The sequence below is a fragment of the Artemia franciscana genome, unplaced genomic scaffold, assembly GCF_032884065.1.
Source record: "Artemia franciscana unplaced genomic scaffold, ASM3288406v1 Scaffold_1071, whole genome shotgun sequence".
Lineage (NCBI taxonomy): Eukaryota > Metazoa > Arthropoda > Branchiopoda > Anostraca > Artemiidae > Artemia > Artemia franciscana.
In genome coordinates, this window is record NW_027062734.1 from 40,858 (window position 1) to 59,267 (window position 18,410).

The 18,410-nt window shown below is 35.0% G+C and overlaps 1 protein-coding gene across 1 annotated transcript in view; it reads right to left on the minus strand.

The window, feature by feature from the left end:
- The window catches only part of LOC136042310 (uncharacterized), a 29,535-nt gene extending 12,209 nt beyond the window's left edge, over positions 1 to 17,326 (minus strand). Inside the window, exons 1-2 of the mRNA XM_065727260.1 lie at positions 17,125 to 17,326; positions 11,118 to 11,412 (exon numbers count right to left, since the gene is read on the minus strand). Coding sequence (XP_065583332.1) covers positions 11,118 to 11,412; positions 17,125 to 17,181 — 352 coding nt within the window. The 5' untranslated portion in view covers positions 17,182 to 17,326. The remainder of the gene's footprint in view (positions 1 to 11,117; positions 11,413 to 17,124) is intronic.
- Positions 17,327 to 18,410: the final 1,084 nt, after the last annotated feature.

Genomic DNA, 18,410 nt, shown 5'->3' on the forward strand with positions numbered 1-18,410 from the left:
ATTCTTGCTTCATTTCATCCGCCAAAGTAGTAGTCCAATTTCCAGATTTAATGAAATTCTTTCCTAGCGTCAAAGTTGTCACAAATTGTTTCCGATACTTGGTGATCTTTTGAGTTCTTCAAGGTCGTCCTTTCTGACCAACAGAGGAGGGTCTAGTTGCGGGTCCATTCACAGCAGGTACTTCAATTTCAAGTTCTGCTGCAAACTCTTTAGCCTTCTTGAAAAGCGATACAAAAGCATCTGAACGCAGGTTGGTGAGTTTGCTTCTTGTGGCCTGAATCAGGGTGCGTGATCAAGATATAACCAAGTTGACGGCGATGGCATGGAGCTGCTGAGACAGCGATTTTGTCACTCGCATAATTGCTTCTATGTAGTGCAATTGGAAGATAACAAGGAACGATTCAATCAAGGAATGATAGGCCAGGAACTGACCTATTTTAGTCTATCAACTTAGAGGAATTACTGCAAATATTCAGAATTTATAATATTAATATAATCATCTAGGAAGTGGGTATTTGTAGGAAATGGGTATACAGAACTTGGGAATTTAATTATGCATCTAACCTGTTTTCAAAGTTTACAATGGTTAGTAGTAAATAGTGTTATTATTATGGTCGGCAAAGGGCCCTTTTTGGTGGAAGCTTGGGCCCCCTGGAAAATCTGGGGTGGGCATTTGCCCACCCCTGCCCCTCCCCCAAATGGCGCCTCTGCTTTAAGCTATTCAGATGCGATTTCCACTGAGGTAAAGTTATTGAGAGGGAAAGTGATATTTCATGCCTTTTGTTAAAGCTTCAGTGACAGCCTGTGAAATCTACTCTTTTATATCCAGCGCATTAGTGCTGTCTAAAATAAAGAGCGATGTTGACATATATGCTCCACGAAATAGCCTTTTTTCGTCCCGGTAGCTCATCGAATGATCGGAATAATTGTGTTGCGAGAGCAACACTTTGGTTTTGTCCCAGTTTTTTTTTTTTTTTTTTTTTTTTTCCTATGCCGCCGATGTCGACTTATTCCTGGAAACTGGTAAGGGTCTAACCTGTGCGGTTTTGACGGAAAGTGTGGACCTCAGGCCGGATTGATAAATATGGCATCACATTTTGGAAAGCTCCGCAGAACTCTTGCCTGGGGCCAAAAAGGATGGTTATCGCTTGTCCACGAGCCAGAGCCTGTGGTGTGCCAAGTGAAGTAGAGTTATGTAGCCTATGTCAGAAAGGAGTATCTGAAGTTGTGCAGCCAAGCTTTCGTTTCATCAAACCATGTTTCTGCTTTCGAGTGGAAAGCTCCGTTCTAGCAGGCAAGCAGGCAGGCACAAATTTCAAATTGAAGATGGACTAAAATCTATAAGTGTTAAATATATGCGGCTGTTACCCGGCCCCACAGCCAATATATCTTCTTTGAGTGATAAATAGAAAAATTTACAGAAGCAAAAAGCGGCATTTTCCCACTGGTCCGAAAGTACTGCCGTGATTTTGGCTGGGGTTATCATTTATTTTTTCAGACTTGGCATTGAGGTAGAGAAATGTTATCTGATGTACCTCTTAAACTTTAAAAGTTCTGCTATTGCTAAAGAAATTGAAGCTTATCCTTTGCTCCTTTCTAAGTGGTGACAAAAAAAAATCAACTTTTGAACTAAGACAGATAGAATTTTTTTTACAGCAATCGATAGCTCTTGATGAGCTGATCAAAGTATATGTCATTCATTTTTTGGTACAAAAATTCCTTCATGAGATATACTAGTTTGAAAGTTTCAAGGGGTTGACAACTTCAGTAGCAGGGTACACACTGAAACCAAAAATAAGCCGATACCAATTGTGAGACATGCAGGGAACTTGTAAGAAAAGGTCGGCTGTTAGCTCATAATCATTTTCGGCAGTGAGGGGTTTGCAAATTTTGCTATTTGGTGTACCTATTATTACTTTCCAGTGTATTTGATGGTAAGACCGAGTTGGTTCCAGTGGTAAGACATGTAGGGGACTTGTAAGTAATAATCGTCTGTTAGGCTACAATCATCTTTAGTGAAGAGGGGTTTGTAACTTTTGCTAGTTGGTGTAGCCTACCCATACTCACTGTAACCTAGAATTAAGTGTTTACGCAACGGGTACAAACGATAACGTAAAACAACGAGGCAATTTCGTAATAATTAATAGAGTGTCGTCTATGGTATTTTGATCCTGAAAAGTTACGGATAGCTTTATAATACCAAGTAGATTATATAAGATATTGTTCCAAGTCTTGATCCGTTACGATGTGTACGATTGAAAAGGATAAAGTTTAACTTGCTGCAAAGTCAATTTAGGCCCTTCTTTCGATATTCTTTTATTATTGTTGTTTTTTCAACGCTGAGGAATAGCCTTTGATCATGTGATTACTGATCGCGTTCTTCTTTGAACATAACGTTTTAAAAGCTTCGATAGGCTGACAACTTCAGCGTTTAACCGATAGCAAAGAAACAAAACCAAAGTGCTCCTCTCGCAACACTTTATTCGACGAAGCTGGACAAAGGTTGCCGCAGCACTTCACGTTCCTCAGGCAACGTAGGTCTAGTCTTGTCTCTGTTTATGTCCTTAATCTTAGCAGGTCATTACAACGTATTGAAGAAAACTTCAGCATGCTTGAGAGAGACCGTTCTGAATTGGGGCTTGAATTTAACTCTTAGATTCTTTTATTTAGCTGGAGTAATTCGGGTCCCACACTGTCAGTCCAACTAAGACATTCGTTAGGACAGCTAGTTGAAAAACTTGTTTATCTTGGTCTATCAAGTGACCCATCCCTAAAGTAAACCCATTTACTGATGATTTCCCACATTGCAAAAAAGTGGAGTACGTCTTATGCTTCAGTTTTCCGAAATAAAAAACGTTTCAAACGAATGATCCTCACTAAACCACATAATTCAATAGCATTATCACATTTTCTATACACAGCACCATTTCGGAAGATTTTTTCACAAACAGATAAACGTAAACTCCGTTCAGTATATTTCAAATTTGGAAAGTATTTATTTCATTTGCCCCCGTGGACCCCAAAATTCAGCATTAATCCATAATTGTAAAGTAGGTAACCCAGCAATACGTACTTCGAAACGCCATAGCAACATCAGTTTTCAGTTATGGTATTCCCTTCTTATACAGTGATATTTAAAGTTGTATGTATGTAAAAGTTGTTCAGTGTCTCATAGATGCTCTTTAGTAATTGTTTTGATAAATGTAATGTCTATTTTCTTTTCCTTCTCTTCTTCCTTTTTCTGACATCTTCTTTTCTCGGAACGCATTCAATTGAAATTGTAAGATAGCCGTTTTGTTATCAATAGTCCAAAACTCATATAAAAATATCTTTTGGGTGGACGCAATCCCTCAGAGCTCATGGGCAAAGGTTGTAAGGTACGTCCCAGGGGTGCCGGCTATAAGGTTTTATGGAACGGGTGGTCATATAAACTTTGGATCGGATGGAGCTCATTTGATGGGCAGTCGGAAGTTATAGTGGCCTTTTTATGAGTCAAAAAATAAATGGACGGTAATCAGTCTCCCCCCAAACAATCATTCCCCAAAATATATCCGATCGAAGTTTTAAAACATCTATTTTGTTCAGCCTTGTTGAATGGTCCCTTAATTATGTCTCTGGGGATGTCAACCTCCCTACAGTCCTCAGGACAAGGGCTGTAAACTAGGTCATTCATCTATTGTTTCCATGTAGTATATGTTATTGAGAAAGGTATGCATGTTTAAACTTTACTTCCCAAGGAGACGAAGGGCATTCATACGAGCCTTTCAGAGATAGTTAAGGGGTGTTTTGAACTCAACCAAAACACGTTATATAGGGATTGTCAAAAGGGTGTAACACAGGAACAACTGGGTATATTGATTTGGAAAATTCAGGAAATTATAAAGGATACGGTCAAAAAGGCGACATTTGCACTGCTACTACTTCTACATTTACTACTACTACTATTACTACTTCTATTGTAACTACTTGTACGACTAAGAGCATTGAGGCGAAAATTTCAAGAAGTATATACACACACAGGTTATTAAAAGGACATATCAGCAATGTCATAGCAGTGGCTAATTGTATTAAGTGGAAACTTCCAGCACTTGATGAGAGGGATGTTCAACTGACCATAGGTCAATAGGTTAATACTACTGCTGCCAGTAGCAGTACTGCAGTACTGTTATTCAATACTATTACTAGTAATATGAATACTAATACTCTGAATAATATTACAACTGTGCCTAAGGGCATGAAGGTAAAATTTTTAAGAAATTTTAAGGGGGAAGATGAACTGAACCAAAACACGCTCTCTGTATGCAGGTTATCAAAAGAGTGTAATAGCAATAGGAACAGTTTAGTGTGTGAAGCTGAAGCTATCAGGGCTTGTTGTGAGGGATGTTTAACTAGTCAAAAGCAAATATTTCCATCCTAATGCTACTGTTTCTATTCAAACTACTGCTACTGTTACTATATTACTACCTCTATTACTGCTACTGTCACTAAGGCTTAGACTTCTACAGTTAATTCCACAGCTAGTACTACTACTACTGCTATTAAAACTAAGGATACTAAGACGATAAATTTGGGATGTATGGAGACTGTATGGAAATAAATCGAAAAAAACTATGCCCACACAGGTTGTCAAGCAGCCGCATCAGAAATGCTTGAGGAATGGTCGATGATTTGTATTAAGCTGAAACTTTCAGCGTGTGTTAAAAGGAACGCTGAAGAAAACAGGTTCTATGGGTATATTTTTACTAATGCTGCTACAACTATTGCTACTGCGCAAGCTAGGGGGGTTAAGGTGAAGTTTTTAAGGAATATTTAGGCGGATGTCTAACTAAATAAAACAAAACTTTGAGCATCTGGATTTTCAAAAGGTGACAAAGCAATATCTGGAGAACAACTTATATTATTAATTTAGACCTTTAAGGGTAAGTTGTGGGGGGGTTTTGAACTAGTCAGAAGGCACTATGTGTATACTTTTCATGCTGCTACTACAGTTAATGTAAGTAATGACGCTAAAGGTATCAAGATGAAACTCTTAGGAAACGCTTAGGAGTTTCAATTAAAGGCAAAACTGTATGCATGGAAGTTTTCAAAAGGGCATTATAAGCAGTATCACAGGCACTGCCACTCTATTATAGCTGGAAATATCATCGTAACTTTTAAAGGAGCTAATTCAACTCAAAATTAAAAGTTTTGGTGTCCTTTTTAAGAGTAACAAGAGATTAGAGGGCAAGCAGCCCCTTTCTCACGCCCCTTCATTTTCCGAACACATCCAGTCACAATGTTGAGAGAATCATTTTGTTCAGCAGAGTAGAACGGTCCAGCAACTATGTCTTTATGGATATTAGGCGTGTCAACCCCCCTCAATTATGCAATTGGCCGATTATTCTTTATAACTAAATACTGCGTTAAAATAAATAAAAACAACATTGTGTTTATGGTTGCCAATAAGACACCTCAGCAAAATATCGAGAACGACTGGGGGTAATAAGTTGATACTTTTGGATACTACTATTACTACATAGGCTCTTACATTTTAAATAAATAAAAAGTGTGTAGCCTAACTGTGTCCAGGTTGTCAAAGAGCATAGATAGAGTCTTTTGGGAGTGATATTAAGTTTTATTTTCAGGTTAACTTCATAAGCTATAAAATCAAATTAAAAGATACTGTTTGTGTCAGGACTAGAAATGTTAAAAAAGTTTCTCCAACATACTATCGATTCTTACAGAAAAAAAAACTGAAAAGATATAAAATATTATTTTTTGCAATAAAAACATAATGTCAAAAAAAAAAAACAGAAATTAATTTAAAAACTTTCTCCATAAAACAAGTTTTCCAAAGAAAAGTAAAGAGCTCCATTAAGCCAAGAATGAGCAAAAATAAAGTCAAATAATCTTCCAATTGTAAAACTACCACAAATCACTAGCAATAAACAAATGAAAGTCAAAACGAACAGAAATTACAATAAATAGCCAAGTCAAACTAAAAAACGAGCAAAAATTAACATGAGTAGGGCTGATAGCCCCCAAGCCTTCTCTAGAGCAGAACACGATTTGCGCTTTACTGAAAACAAAATACGTATGAGAAGTTTTCACGGTTCTTACTTCTATCAAAACTCCTAAGGAATAAATATTAGTGTATGTCAATTAAACGGACAATCCACGGTGATTCGACTTTTTTTTCCTTTTTCTTATTAAATTTAATTATTAATTTTGTTGAAAAATGGGATTAAAAATTGTTGAAAAGGTTTCTCCAACATACAAATAGCAACCCAAGCTATGGATTCTTATAGAAAAAACTGAAAAGATATAATATTTTCCATGGAAAAGACGATGTCAATAAACTGAAAAAAAAATGACAGTGAATAGTCAGTTTAATTAACATATACTGATATTTATTCCTTAAAGTTCTAATAATTTTTATTTATGAAAGTGAAAAAAGTGAAAACATTTAAGACGTATTTGTTTTCATTAAAGCACAAATTATGTTCTGGTCTTGAGAAGGCATGAGGGTTATCAGCCCTACTTATGTTAATTTTTGCTCGTTTTGAGTCTGACTCGGCTATTTGTAGTAGTTTCTGTTTGTTTTAAGTTTTGTTTATTTAATGATTGAAACTTTAAAATAACTTTAAATACAAAGGATTTTTTTGTATATTAGGGGTGCTACCTCTTCCTCAATCCACGTTCTTTACGCTGAAGTCTTAAAGTTCTTTATAAATACTTCTTACTTACTGTTACGGCCCTTGCGCTTGAGAAGTCTTTGATAAGGAATTGTGGCAAAAAGTCAAAGTATAGGGTAAAGAGTAAGGGCTTAGGAAGGGGTAGCACTCCTCATATACATGATAATTTCTGTTTTAATGTTGATCATTACTTTCAGTCCAAAAAATTGTTTTAAATTTAATTTCTGACCACTTTTCAAATCTTGCCGGGAAATCACCCTCTCCCCCCAAGAAGAGGAGGGCTGGTTGTCCTCTAGTCTTTTGATAACTTAAGAAGCACATTGGAACTTTTGATTTTTGCTGGATGGAGTTCTTTCCCTCTTTTCTAGGAGCATTGGTTCGATTCATTTACCCCTGGGAACAAAACAAAAACAGCAACAGCAACAACAGCAAAACGAACAAACAAGCATCTGGGATCTTTATTCTTTAAAAAAAAAAAAAAAAAATTCCACATTTTTGTAGATAGGAGGAGCTTGAAACCTCTATAGCGGTGTTCCAAAATATGCTGAATCTGATGGTGTCTTTTCATTAAGATCACTTGACTTTTTGGGGGTGTTTTCCTCTTTTACAAAAATCAGTTACATTTCCTCAGTTTTATAGCCTTTAATGGGTAATATTAAAATCAATTAATTATATGTACTAGAAATCAGCATAAAAGCCAATTCTTTGATGTATCACTTACCATCAGAATTCTGTTTTTGAGAGTTTCGGCAACTATTGGACCGAGTTGTTCCATGCTTACAGTTCACTACCACCAACTTTTTGATTGGCTTTGGAATCTTGATCGCATTCAGTTTAATTCATTGATTTCAAAAGCTATCTTTAAAAATGAAGTTTATTATAAGCGAAAACAAATAACTGCCAAAAATTTGAACGACCAGACTGGTCTCAATTAACATTTGAAGTTTCACATCAGAGGATCCATTGACATTGAATAGAACGTTATTAATAAAGTCCGTTGCATGTGTTTTGTTAGCATAGGTAGAATTATAGCTTTGATTTTCTGTTTGTAAATGGAAATATCACTGACCCGGATGTAGCCTTAGATTTTATCCACAGTCAAAGCAGGTGGGTGACCTCTGACACACACACATAGGCCTACAGCGTTTATTAGTTGTGAAGGCCTATTTATATAATAATTAGGACTAGGAGTTATATTCCAACATATGTTCATTTTTCCTGCTCAACTCACTTTTATACCTTGGTCCTTCAAAAATCCATTACCAAAGCATGAAGAAATTAAATTAAGAAAAGCTTATTAACAAAATCTATTAAAAAATGCAAATGTTCAGATGGCCTTGAGTCAAAAACAGGAAGCGACACTTAATATCAATACATTAAATTTTCAATTAAAGCTTTATTGCCCGAGTCACAGCATAAACACACCTTTCAATAAAAGAAACGAGCGTTTATGAATCATTTGTGTTCTCAAGGGGGTTTCAACGTCACACTCGTGCTATGTTTGAGACCACACTAGCTGCAAATGACTCACAAAATAAACAAAGAAGAAAAATATTAGGAAAAAGACTAAAGCAAGCAAGGATGATTTTCAACCAATGAATACAACAACAAAAAACGGCAAAATTTTGCAAAGACTCCGCTAAGCCTTCCTCAGAGCTTGAAAAAACAAAAATTCCCTTTAAAGTTCCCCACGGAAAAACAAATTACTGCAAAAAGCATCTTAAACACCATTTACCTTTTTTGATTACTTTTGGATTCAATACTATTTACTTCTATAGAATGGCCGTTTTTTGGGGGGGGGGGCTTTAGGGCATCACAGCAGATAAAAATTATGAAATTCTGAAAATTAAGCTTGTTTTGATTTTTTGTTCTTAATTATTTCATATCGCAGAGAGTCAAAACAATTGAAATATTGAGGAATTCATTTGAAAAACCTATATTAATACTAATTCCAAGTTTGTTTAAGGGATTTCTAGTTTCTCCCAACGTCATCCACAATTTTTTTCTAGTAACTACTGCGAATGAAGTGCAGGGGGGGACTCACAAAAATATAGGGGAGAAGAGAATCGATTGTCTTGTTAAGAAGCAAATAAAAAAATATTTCCGAAATTTAGGTTGGGTATTTTTGTCTCTTTTTAATTAATTTAATAAAACAATGCCAATAGAAGGCATTATTAACAGAAGAAAGAATTTTCCCTCTAACCCTCTTCCTCCACCAAATGCAACTCTCTTTTAGTGCCACCTAGGCATCAAGTGGATCAAGAGTTTCTTGCACTCAGCTGATAAAAACATTAATTAAACAATAGAAGCTTGCAAAAACATCATAAACTTCATGTAAACGATGCTAGCGTTTTGCTTAGGTTGTGTAAAGGATGGGGTCACATGGTTTGATTCCCCCTACTCCTGAAATTTTTGTTCAACTCATAAGAACGTAGCAAAAATGCACTTGAACAAATGTTCCATGCGTTTCGAAGCTTTTTTGTAATCCCCCCCCCAAAAAAAAAATCCTGGATACACCCTTTGTTGTGTTTATCTAGCATGGTAAAGACCATACTTCTAACAAAAATATTATTATGGTAAACAACCTTTCGAACACATAAACCAAAATCTTCTTTAAAAAAATTAAATTTTGTAAACATTCATTAATACCAAAAGAAAAGTTGGTGACTTAACAGCTGAGGAATTCAAACTTAGAGTTTCATGTAATTTAAATTTGCGTCATTACTCATCGTGGCGTTATAACGACTGAGAAATGAGGCGGAATTTTCTATAGATCTCACTGTATTAACAGCATTTTAACATTACTCCAGTCCAGATATTATCTGGACTTTTCTTCTTTTTTTAAAGAAAATTCTCGTTAAATAATAAATAAAAATTATAAAGTAGAGTAAGAACATTTCAAATAAAATTTAGAACCGAAACCATAGGTTGTTTTTTTTTTACAGTAATTATAGAACATCCGTCTTTTTCCCTCAGATACATATAGAGAACTCCTAGATGTTTAATCATAGAAACATTCGATATTATTTTAAATAACGCTTTCAACTTGCTTTTCGGATTCCCAATGGTAAAAAAAAAATCGTATATCATATTTGACCATGTAGTTTTCAAACCAAAATCATATTTGTATTATTTTTGTATAGCTGGTTTGCTTCTTGTTTTTTTCATGGTAGGAAACTATGCTTTAGAAAAAAGAAAACAGAAGTAAAATTGAAGGTTTTCCTGTTCCTTTGTTTCAAAAGTGATTAATTGTGAAGCTCGGAGGCTCTATGTTCAAAGAAATGTGGGCTTGTGGGGTTTTAAAATTATCAAAATATCTCCAAAAAATCTGTGCTTTTAACTTTTTATATTAAAAAGCTTAACATTGCCACTCCAAATTTATTTACGTAAAAATTTTTGGGGGATTAAGTTCTTTTCGGATGACATTTTGTAATGGTAATATTTTAACAAATAAATCTAAAAATTCAATAGTTGATAAATAATCAAAATTCGACCTTCATTTTAGCTTCAAATTTAGGACCTTTAAATGAAACAAATAGGGCAAAGTATATTTCACAAGGGGAAAAGCTTTCTGAGATATTGAAACTCGGTGTAAAGCAAGTTAGAGGGTGGTAGAGGGTGTTATTTTAACTGTATAATTTTTCCTTCAAATAGCTTTTCTAACACATACAAGTTCGGCTCGTTTGTTTCAATCCTTCTTCTTTATAGAAAAAAAATGGTTTATAAGAAAAAAAAATTGGTTTAAACATGCTCTACCTATAGTTTAGTTGTCTTTTTGTTATGTACAATACAAGAAAGAATGAAAGTCTATGTTTGATGCAAAACTCTAATGGGTAATTCAAAGTTAATTACCAAGCTAAAGAAGAAAATTGGAGGCTACTAAGCACATTATTCTAAAACAAATGTACTAATAGAAAAATATTACTATTTGGGAGTATCACTTTTTAAGACAGGTGAGTATTTCCAGAGCTATAATTCTTCCAAATACCCTCTATTTCATTAACGGTTATATAATAAAGTATACTAATGTTTTATTCTTTCTTCTACAAATGAATCTAATCTGTAAGTAATTGTGTCAAAAATTAGACGAATGGCCCATAGAATTAGTTCGAACTAAGAAACATCGCATACTTGCCATCTCTACACTTCTGCCATTTAATGCATAAAACTCATGTTTTTTCTTTTTATATTCAATATAGGTTAGAGCATAAATAAAAGAATTCTAAGTTATTTATGAAGTTAACTATAAATAAAGAATTTACAGTTATTTGCAGAAAACCAATAAAAGTATAACAAATTTCCCTGTTGGACGATGTAGAATTAGAAAATATGAATGTGTCCCATAACTAAAAAAAAATACCTGTTTCAAAAAGCAGTCTGTAAACTATGGTGTTTTCTGTCAGAAAGTGTATTTTTTATATGAATAAATTGTACTTAGCATACCTGCACATCGAAAGGTCGTAGGAAAACGCTTTGAAACCGGAATATCTTCCTCTTCTTCTTTCCTGGTCTTCTTTGCCTTCTTCCTTTTCCCAGTAATAGGCTGTCTTGTTACAACTGTTGTCGGTCTAGGGGTAGTTGTCGTTGTAGGTCTGCGGGTAGTTGTAGTAGTTGTTTGTGTTGTTGTTGTTGGTTTTTGAGTTGTAACTGTCGTAGTGGAACTGACGGCCTCTTCTTCCACTTCCTCAGAATCCTCATATTCATAATAATATTCATCTTCTTCTTCTTGAGGCTTTGCCTGAAGCAAAAGACAGCACTTAAAATTTATTTTACACAACTAGTAATAAGTTTAAACTCGTTTTCAAGAGTTTAGTAAAACAAGAGCCAAGAGCTTATATGGCACTTGTGACGAGGTCGGAAGAACCAAGAGCCAAGAGCTTCTTCCCGCCAAGTTTCATTACGATCCCTCCAATCTAAGTGTTTTCCAAGATTTACAGTTTTCCCCTCCAACTCCCCCCAATATCACCGAATCCGGTTGGAATTTAAAATAAGAGCTCTGAGACACGAGGTCCTTCTTAATAACAACTTTCATGAAGATCCAATAACATGTTCATAATATAAAAATACCTCATTTTTTCTAAGTTTTCCGATTTAACCATCCTTCCACTCCCCCCCCCCCACCCAGACGGTCAAATCGGGGAAGCAACTATTTTTAATTTAATATGGTTGGGTCTCTAATACGCCTGCCAACTTTCAGCGATCGCTATATGGATCACGTTTCTAGTTTTGGATCATATCCATGTAAAAATTGGGGATGTCCGGGACTCGAACCTGAAATCTCTCGCACCCTAAGGGAGAATTGCACCCCTAGACCACAAGCCATAATTAAGTAGAACAATCATTGGGTTTAAGAGCAAATAAAAATTTTCTCCACTATCTTGTTCGCTTACTTCAGTAAGCGAACTGCCAAAGACGGATACTAACGAACAACAGTATCCGTCGCTGGCAGTTCAATACTGTTTGGATTTTATGCAAATCGCGGATATTGGTTAATAACTCACTTTATTGTTTGTTAGGTATTTGATTTTCATTCTTTTACGTTTCGGTCTTTTAATTGAATTTTATTTAATTTTTTCAGGTGGTTTTTATCATTGGTTTTGCTGTACTTTCTGCACTTGTTTTTTTGTTTTTTTGCTTTTTCCTTGATATTATTAACTTGTTCGCGCTGAAGAAGAGAGACGGTTGTTCTCTTGAAATATTCGCTTTCTGTGTTTTCTTCAGTATTTTTATTTGGCCTTTAAAAACCTCATTTTTGATCGTTTTCTTTCTTTGTGTTATGGCAGGCCAATGTGGCTTAAGAATTATCATCAATAGAATTCTGAAAGCTAGAGCTTTACTGAAAACACAAAGTTGACTCAAACAAGGCAAGATTCTAATCTCGGAAAAAATTATATGGCTAGCCTACTCTATAGCTATGGCTTTCTGGTAACAAAGCTTCCATATAAAATCTACGGAGCTTCAGAAACATTTTCTGTTGCCAGAAACTTTTGTCACGGTTGATTTTTACTACATAGATATCTCCAGTGACGAAAAAAAAAACAAATATATGCTGAGGTCGCAAGACTTCAGCAGCATCTGAACTTGATAAAACTAATTCTGGTTCTTCTTTAAATTGACACTGTTTTTATTATCGAGGAAAACATCTTTATTTCTATCAAATATTTATTTTTTCCTCTTTGGGTTCGGCGAGGACACTATTTCTAAGATGTAAAATACGCCTAAAAACATGCAGGAGGGAATGGGGGTGAAGTAGGCACATACTATGAATATATAAAGAACAAAATTACAAGAAATTTCTCGGTAATTTGATATAAACCTTACCAGGGTCTTAACTTGACCTAAATAGAAGAAGTTCAATGACAAGGACCTCAAAATACGTCGACACAATACTCAGTAAAAACATATATAAGCATAAATTCGCGAATTTTTAGTACCTTTTTTATGCGTGCAATATATAATAGCTAATGCCGGAATACATTTTCTTTGAAGCAATGTAGGCGGTTTTATTTACCCTTCGACTTGTCTAGGATCACGGGTTGCCTTATTACGCGGTATCCATCCCCTATTTCGCGTAATAGCACTTCCAAGAAATTTTATCTTTGAAAAATACGCTGGGAAATAAATTTGAAAGTCCGTTTTTCTTGGGTTTGCCTTGGATACTCGTTTTAAAATTTAAATTAAAAAAAAAGTAAAGAAAAAAAGGTAACTGAAAGTAAGCAGTAATATTAAAACTAAAAATGAACAGAAATTGTTCCATATATGAAGAGGTTGCTCCATGTTCAATACCTTACTCTTTACGCTAAAGTTTGACTGTTGTTCCAATTTCTTAGGAACGGCTACTAAAACACAAGGGCTGTTTAATTAGAATTGGAAGCTTTTTTTAATGTGCGAAAAACTTTAGCGTAAAGAGCAAGGTATTGAAGCGGGGGCAACCTCCTCATATACGGAATAGTTGCTGTTTGTTTTGAGTTTTAATGTTACTCCTTACTTTCAGTTATCTTTTATTATTTTCTTTTTTTATTCAAATCTTAAAACGAGTATTTAAGGCAAACCCAAAAAAACAGACTTTCAAATTTAATTCCAAACGAAATTTTCAAAAATAATTTTTTTTGGAAGCGTTATTACCCAAAATAGTACATTTAGTACATTTAAACAAAAAAGGTTTTCAGAATATTTAAAAAAGCTTCCTTTTCTAATTAAACAGCCATTGTGATCGTTTTCCAAATAAGCCCGGAAAATCTGGCTCGCAATCCATGGAAAATTTCTCTCTCCCTCACAGGAAACTCCTCCGTAGAAATTTATTCCCACGTAAAATACACCCCCTCCCACTGCAAAAATCCCTCCAGACACTCCCATCCTTGCTTAAAATTGCGTAAAATTTCTTGTGTACAATTTATCCAGAAAAATTTATCTTAATATACTTTAATTTGAAAAATACTATAATGTTTAATTGTTTTCTCGATCATTCCTGAAATCCCCCCTTCCGTGGAAATAATTTTCCCAGAAATTGAAACACGCTAAAAATCACCGGAAAATTCTCCGTTACATCTCCACATGTAAAACTGAGTTGGCAATAAGAGAGCAAGACAATTAAGAAGAATTTTGCGTATGAATTCTGTCAAATTCTTCCAGTGTAAAATGTCCCTCAAAGTTCATCCCCTTGAAATTTCTTTCCTCACGGAAATTCTCCCTGTGGAAACCCACCCCAAGCAAAAAAAGCTCCCCTGAAAAAAAATCTGTATACTTCCAAATAACAAACACTGTACGTAAACAATGGGCAAATTTCTTAACTTATAGCGCTCTCCCCATGAACACTAGTGGGTCGTTTTATCCTTAAAGACATAGGGTGCTTATGTATTATAGTGACCCCACTAATGAAATGAAGTTAGGAGAAATATACCAATATATGATGAAAATATAATACTTTATACTTTATTAGCAAAAATATGAAAACAAAGTAGAAAATTATAGAGAGTAATGGAATTTTACTGTCAGCAAACCACATTTTAACACGCAAACCAACTTTTTCCCTACACAGCCAAGTTGTACATTTCGAAAAAGGGTCTTTATTGAAAGAGTGTAAAGTCATGCGTCCATTGACGCAGAATATGCGTTCACTGACGTAGAATATGCGTTCATTGGTGCACTGTTTTGTTTTGGGCAAAACCCTCTTATCCTGGAAAAGTTCTGGAACAAAAACCATCTTATCATGGAAAAGTCTCTAGAAAAAATCGTTCTAAGAAATTGAACTATGTATAAACAATATACGGGTGGGGGGAGGTGTAACTGGTCAAAAACAAGAAAGTAAATAAAAGATTAGAATAAAAGGACACAGGTGCTTTTGAAGAAAACCCGACATGGGTCTATAAAAATAAAAAAGTAAATAAAAGTAAAAAGTAAATAAAAGACTAGAATAAAAGGACACAGGTACTTTTGAAGAAAATCCGACATGGGTCTAACCTAAATAGGAAAATTTGAATGCCAAAAATAGCTAAGAAACGAATATTTATATGCAATACATAGTAATAACATACAGGAACCGGTGTATCCATCCCTTCGTTGATAATTCCCAGCCATATTCCCTCTTAATAATTCCACATGTTCCTTAGAAGGGAAATTAGAAGATTTTTTGTATAGTGTATGTACCAATACTTGTAAATTGGTTGGTAGCAACTCGCTTTTTCAGTTCTGTGCTTGAGAATTTAAATATTGGATTGTAAGTAATATTTTCGACAAAATTTGATTATTTCGCCCAAATTTTTGATGAACAGTAGTTTTATTAAATAAGCTCTTCATGATGATTTTACAAAAGAAATTTGGGTGGACATGGACGGGTATTATTGTTCATGTGATGTAAGTTCTGCATGACTTGGTCTTCTACGTTCCTGAAGTTATCACGACCTCCACAATAGTGTTCTCTGATGTGTAAATACATTGTATATATTTATTTTGCTGTATTTTGTACTCCTCTAAGGGCGTTTTATGTATGTAAAGAGGGTTTAAATAAATTATTATTTATCATGCATGCGTTGGCATGCATACATTTAAGAATTTTGTATAGTAAAAGAGGAAAATCACCTTTAAAAATCAGTGAAAACAAAGCTCTTGGTAATACTTGTTACCAACCTTCCCCCAAGGCCCATGATTCCCTGCCTGCCTTTTCCTCCTCTGTGCCGAGAGAAATATAAATACAATATTTATACAGGTCCAGTAATTAAACCTTGGGGGATTTCCCTCAACAGCCCTCAGGGCAGGGGCTGCAAAGACAATTCGTACATTAAAGACAATTCGTAAATATAGTAAATGTTATTTAGAAAGGTATGCATATTTGACCCTTACTTTCCAAGAAGACGAAGAGTATTTAGGTGAGGCTTTCAGAGAATATTGCAGGGAATGTTGAACTAAATCAAAACATTTTATGTGCATACAGGTTGTCAAAAGGCTGTAACTCACGAATGTCTGAGCATATTAATTTGGAACTTTCAGGAAATGATAAAAGAGATGATTAATTGACTGAAAATCTTAACTAAATAATGAAATCTTGTCCAAAGTTTTACTTAGAATCCAATATTTGAATTCTCGAGAAGAAAACTGAAAAAGCGGGAAGCTGAAATGTGATTACCTTTTCTCGGCTAATCTGTCAATCAAGGCGGGTAAAGGCACAGGAATTCCCAAAGTGCAAACGTGGTTGAAAAGAATTTTAACTAATGGCACATCAGACACTGCCTTTTTAGTGGCATGGTACCATGGAAATTGTGAAAGCCTTAATACCTTGTATGATCTCAAAGTTAGAGATAGTCACTGCACATTTCAATTCATTTCGAAAAAAATCCAAATTCTTCACAAGGGGGAGGGAGGTCCGGCTATGGAATATGTATTTTTTTCAGTAATTATTTAATATGCCTGTACATTTTACTTGTGTTTAGAGGGATCAATAAGATAGTATTTGAACAACAAAAAATATGCCCTATAAAGGTGAAAACTTAAAACACAGCTAAAAACTTAAATAATTTGTAGCTAGGGTCAGCAAAAATGTTTGGAAAGAGCCTGTAAAACAGCTAAAAATCCGAGAAAACCCTTGAAAGTGCGGACTTTCCAGAGGAACTTAGAAAGTTAATCTGGGCCGTACCCAGGATTTTTTTTTGGGGGGGGGGATTTTTCATTTTCGTTACGTTTCCCCCACCCCCTTTGTACTTCCATAAGTTGACGCCACCAGTGCTAGGTCTAAGTAAAAAGATAGATGGTTGTGCAACAGATCCCCTGTCCACCTTCTAAATCTTAAAAGGGACCCGTAAGTAAGGATATTTTTCGAATATGAAGAAGGTTGTAAATATTTTCACAAGTGAAATATCTTGCTTTAGCGATTTGAACCTCGGTGCCAGCTCATTTAGCCAAACATAATCAATCACCAAATATAAAGTACTTAAAGATCACAATGAGAATATAGTACCTGAGTAGATAGAAAGAAGAAAGCGAAAACCGCCAGTACCACAAAATACGACTTCATTTTCAACACCACACTTCGTTGATTTCCAATTGACTAAATTCTAAAAACTTTGAGTGTAATTGTAAAAATCATAAGCATGGGTTGGGAAGTTGTCGACCCTGAAAAAGAATACTTCACGCTGCAAAGAATGCAATTTATTCAGCCGGTTGTAGGAGAGCGCATCTTCGAATAAGTATTTGCTAAAATTACCCTTGGTAGAAACGACCTTTCACTCTCAACGACTCGTCTTTAGCTAGAAGCATATAAGCTTAAATTAGTTGAACAGGTGCCCAGTAAAGTAATAATTTTCCTGCAAGGACAGGGGTATAGTTTTGTTGACCACATGAAATATAGGAAAGCGCGAAGGGGTAGCTTTTTCTGGTAACAAGTGCTCACTGGTTAGACACACTCAGGCTCCTTTGGGTTTGGGAGGGGGGGACATCTCTAATTTTTTCAAGGAGGTTAGTCGCCTTCTTCTTTAGCTGCCTATTTTCAATAAAATTTATAATAGCTAATCTAGAATTAATTGAAACCATTTGTAGCAGTGTTTAAAATTATATAAGTGTTAAGCATGTAAAAATTGTAGCAATGTTAAAAATGTCTTTAAAATTAGAAACGGATAATTAGAGGAGCTTTTCCCTTTTTAGAATAATTACATAATGTTTGTCTTAAGGGACTTAGGTGACTTGTCGCTGTAATTCCTTCTAATTGTTTCTCTTTCAGTCGAAATGAAGGATTTTTGAAAGGACTAGCCATTCAGGCACTTACACTTCAGGGGTTTAAGCCCTCCTCTCCCCTGAATCCTAAGATTTTTGCGCTATTCCTAAACCTTTTTCATAGAATATGTCAGCTTTTTCCAAAGCTCTACAACCTCCTACCCAAACTTCAAATTAGCTTAGGTCCTAGTTGTTATTAATGCAATCCAATTAGACTAAATCACATCTCTAGTGATTAAATCTCCAATCTTTTTTTTTTCTTCTTTTTTTTCTATGTCGAGCAAATAGAAGCACCTTCAGTATAGAATCTATTAATCTTTATGCTGTCATTCAGCAGGTTACGGTTGGTAAACACAAGTCAACGCCCAATGTGTATTTAGAGAGTTTTCTTATATGACATAGAATATGTATACCTCATGCTATTTTGGTAATGCTGATAAAAACAGTACGGAATTTTTAAGCTATGAGCATTGGAATTTCATAAGAAATACTATTGCTAACGTAATCAGTTTCAATCAGTGGCATATAATCTAA